Raw genomic sequence first — 3,581 nt, 5'->3', positions numbered from 1 at the left:
CTGCCTGTGCAGGGGGTCGCACTCGATGATCTATTGAGGTCCCTTCCGACCCTAGCATCTATGAATCGATGACAGCGCTTACATATGGCGCCTCGTGCCCCACGTTGTAACCGTACCTGAGCCGGGGGGGCACTCCCATCCACGTCCCCCAGCGGGTTACAACCACCTGGGGTGCAGGAGAGCCTGAGGGCAGGGAGCTTCACGCCGTGCTGTGATCACCCTGGACGGGCAGCCCTAAGCTCCTTGGAGCCGATGCTGCAGCTGCAGCCCCCAGCGGGGCCTTACCCCCAGCACGGAGAGGCTGGCCCCCATCAGCTGGAGGTTTCCCTAGAAGTGCTTCCCCTGGACTGCAGCTGAAAGGGCCCTGCTCCTCCTGCAGACACGGGAGCCGCGGGTGAGGCTGTAGCGGTGGATGAAGGCCTGCAGGCCTCTCAGGTGAAATGAGCTGGGGCTGTTCTTGCTAGACAGGCAGGGGCAACTTTCCCACAGGCTGCCATGGACCCAGAGAGGGAAGGAGAGGCAGCCCGCCCTTCAGTCCCTACAGGGGTGATGCATGGGGAGCATGTCCGCACTCGGCATCCAGCCCTAGCTCCACCCCACTCACCACCTCCCAGCACCTCTGCGCTAGAGGCAGGAGAAGCCTCCCCATTTAAAAAAACAACCACAAAGCTCCTGGTTCGTCTCCCCTCCTCCAGAGCAAAGCCCTGGCCTTGCTGCGATGTGCCGGCATTTCGCTTCACCGCACCGATCCCAGCGTCATCAGCAGGCCCTGCGATTTCGCAGCACTGGCATCGGTGGGTGTTTTGCAGCGACCGATTTTACCATCCGAAGCAGCCGAACGCCTCGTTCTGGACCTTCGCTTTTATTGCTTTTTATTCATCACAAGATCATTTAAAAATCCAAGCAACGCGCACCCGTGTCAGACAAACACCATCATTCAGAGGATGGGGTCAGCACCAGAGGCACATGGAGCTGCGGCAGAAAGGAAGTCCTGGAGAGTGAAACTGGGCACAAGCAGAGACCTGCTTCAAGGGAAACCAGGCAGGAAAGCATTGTCTCCTCTAACGTGTACCCTATACCAGTGGCACAACAGTGAGGACACAAGATCAGAGTCAGGGGAAAAGTCACCTGGCATGAGTCCTGTGGGCTGAAAACCAACCAGTAGCTCACGACTCTTAATACAACCACTGCAGTTGGCAACATCCTAACTGCAGGGAAAAGGCAAATCTGCCTTCTCCCAATTACTGTCATGACATTAAAAATGAGTCGGGGAGGGAACCAAAGCAAGGGGGGCAAGTGACATGTGTGAGCAACTGGAAGCAACACGTAGCAGCAGCTTTCATCCCACTTTGCACGTCCCACTGGTGTCTGTTAGCGGTGAGATGTATTCATTATGAGTATTTATAGTGCCCTGGAGCAGGGTACCTGGGCACGGGCACACTCGCTGTGCTGCCAAGTCACGTGTTCCTAGCCAGTGTGTTCATTCAGGGTGCCCTGTCAGCCTTCAATTAGCACGGCACAATGCTAATTACAGTCCCACAGGGCTTGGAGCGTGGGCAGCTGCCTCCTCGCTCCAAGACCATCGTGTTCCCGTTAGGTGTGAGAAGTCGTGTTCAGATCTGTATGCCACGTGATAAAAAACAGCAAAACCAGGCCACGTACACATGCATACGCATACGCACACGCACACGGGCCCTACCCAAAGGAACAGCTCAGCTCAGGTGCCCTGCGCAGATCGCCCGGGCTCGGGGCTGTCAGCCACAGAAGCAGCCTAGACCTGCCATGCCTCTGCTGGGGACCGCGCTGAAGATGTCAGTATATACCTTGTGCAGCTGAGATGCAGTCTCGCCAAGCCAGGCATGGTCAAGCGTCTCCCGTACAATGTGCTCTTCACCCACCGTCCCACCTGCCTCCCAGGGGTATCCTCTCCCCAGCAGAGGTGGGCTCACTCGACGCCCTCCTAGCCTTGCTGCTGGGCTTCCTGTTTACAGACGCACCCGCCCTGCTGAGCATCGCCAGTGAATGAAGCCTGCCAGCTGGGCATTCAACCCCCTCGGGGGCTCAGCCAACACAGGGTCCGAGTCAGCACGGGCTGCAGCCTATCTCCAAACCCCTCCGGCCTTGCACCCTCCTGGCCTCCCCGCACGGGCTACCACATCTCTTCCACCTTCACAACCAGCAGCTTGGCCTCGGCATCCTGCCCGGGAGCTTCGGACCCCTCCGGATGCCCTCGTTCTGCGCTGTGCAGTGCCTGATGCTCCTTCAGCGACTCCACGTCCTGGAAGCTCTTCCCACAGGTGCTGCACCGGGGCAGTTGCCGTCCCTCCGACTCCTCCTTCCCTGCCGAGCCATCCCTGGCGCTGCTCCCCTGGGGCTCCACCGGGCCGCCCCGCTCTTTGGCATGGTTGCGCTGGTGCTTGACGAAGCTCCTCTTGAGCATGAAGCTGCGGCCGCAGTCGGGGCACTGGAAGGGCCGCTCCCCCGTGTGCAGGCGCTGGTGGTTGAGCAGGTACTCCTTGCGGCAGTAGCTCTTGTCGCACTGGGCGCACTTGTAGGGCCGCTCCCCCGTGTGCACGCGGTAGTGGCTGTTGAGCTTGGACTTCTCGCTGAAGCTGTTGTCGCACTGGCTGCACTTGTAGGGGCGCTCGCCTGTGTGGGTGCGGTAGTGGTTGGTGAGCTTGGACTGCTGCGTGAAGCTCTTCCCGCACTGGCCGCAGCGGTAGGGGCGTTCCCCGGTGTGCAGGCGCTGGTGGGAGACGAGCACGGCCTTCTGGCGGAAGCGCTTGCCACAGTCCGGGCAGGGAAAGGGGCGCTCGCCTGTGTGCACGCGCAAGTGGTTGAGCAGGTAGACCTTGCGGCTGTAGCGCTTCTCGCACTCGCCACACGGGTACGGCTTCTCCCCACGGTGGATCATCTGGTGCCGCCGCAGCTCCGACTGGCAGTTGAAGCTCTTCTCGCACTCGGTGCACTGGTAGGGACGCACCTTGGCGTGGCTCCGCAGGTGCTTCGCGAAGTTGCCCTTCAGCCGGAAGCTCTTCCCGCACTCCCCGCAGGCAAATGGCTTCTCCCCACCCTGCAGGACGAAGCCCTTGAAGAGGCCGAAGTCCCTCCCGCACTGGGTGGATTTCTCCACCCGGGTGATGGTGGGTGGCACTGGGTTGCTCTGGGCTGCACCCTGTGCCTGGAGGCTCCGTGGGGATGCCTCCTCCTCCGATTTCACCGGTGTGTCCGAGTGCCCCTCCTGCCGCTGGTCCTGCCCTTGGCTGGTCGCCCCGCTGCCAGCTGGAATAGAAAGCACCCTCGTGTCACTGCTGAGCCCTACCAGGGAAGATGCCATGCAGGGAAAAGCCAACATGCGTTGGAGCAGCCTGGGGGATACTTGAAAGCTTTGGGACAAGAACCCAACAGCCCCATGGCGGGGGATCGTTTGGGTCAAAGCCGCACGTGCTACCAACCGTGATCCATGCTGGTAAGGAATCACCATGAGACCCCAGTCAGTCCCCTCCTGCATCTCGGCAGGGCTGAGAGGCCAAGACCCTGAACCCCAGGGATGGGCAGATCGGAGGGGCAGACAACCCCTT

At 60.7% G+C, this 3,581-nt stretch overlaps 1 protein-coding gene across 1 annotated transcript in view; it reads right to left on the bottom strand.

Annotated features, from left to right (window-relative positions):
- Window positions 1–3,581, bottom strand: part of LOC102379653 — a 24,106-nt gene that overhangs the window by 12,866 nt on the left and 7,659 nt on the right. The window contains exons 7-8 of the mRNA XM_025195433.1: window positions 2,157–3,282; window positions 1,824–1,986 (exon numbers count right to left, since the gene is read on the bottom strand). Of these exons, the coding sequence (XP_025051218.1) occupies window positions 1,824–1,986; window positions 2,157–3,282 (1,289 nt within the window). The remainder of the gene's footprint in view (window positions 1–1,823; window positions 1,987–2,156; window positions 3,283–3,581) is intronic.

Source organism: Alligator sinensis, unplaced genomic scaffold (assembly GCF_000455745.1).
Source record: "Alligator sinensis unplaced genomic scaffold, ASM45574v1 scaffold1568_1, whole genome shotgun sequence".
In the NCBI taxonomy this organism is placed as follows: domain Eukaryota; kingdom Metazoa; phylum Chordata; order Crocodylia; family Alligatoridae; genus Alligator; species Alligator sinensis.
This window is presented reverse-complemented; position numbering and strand designations above follow the sequence as displayed.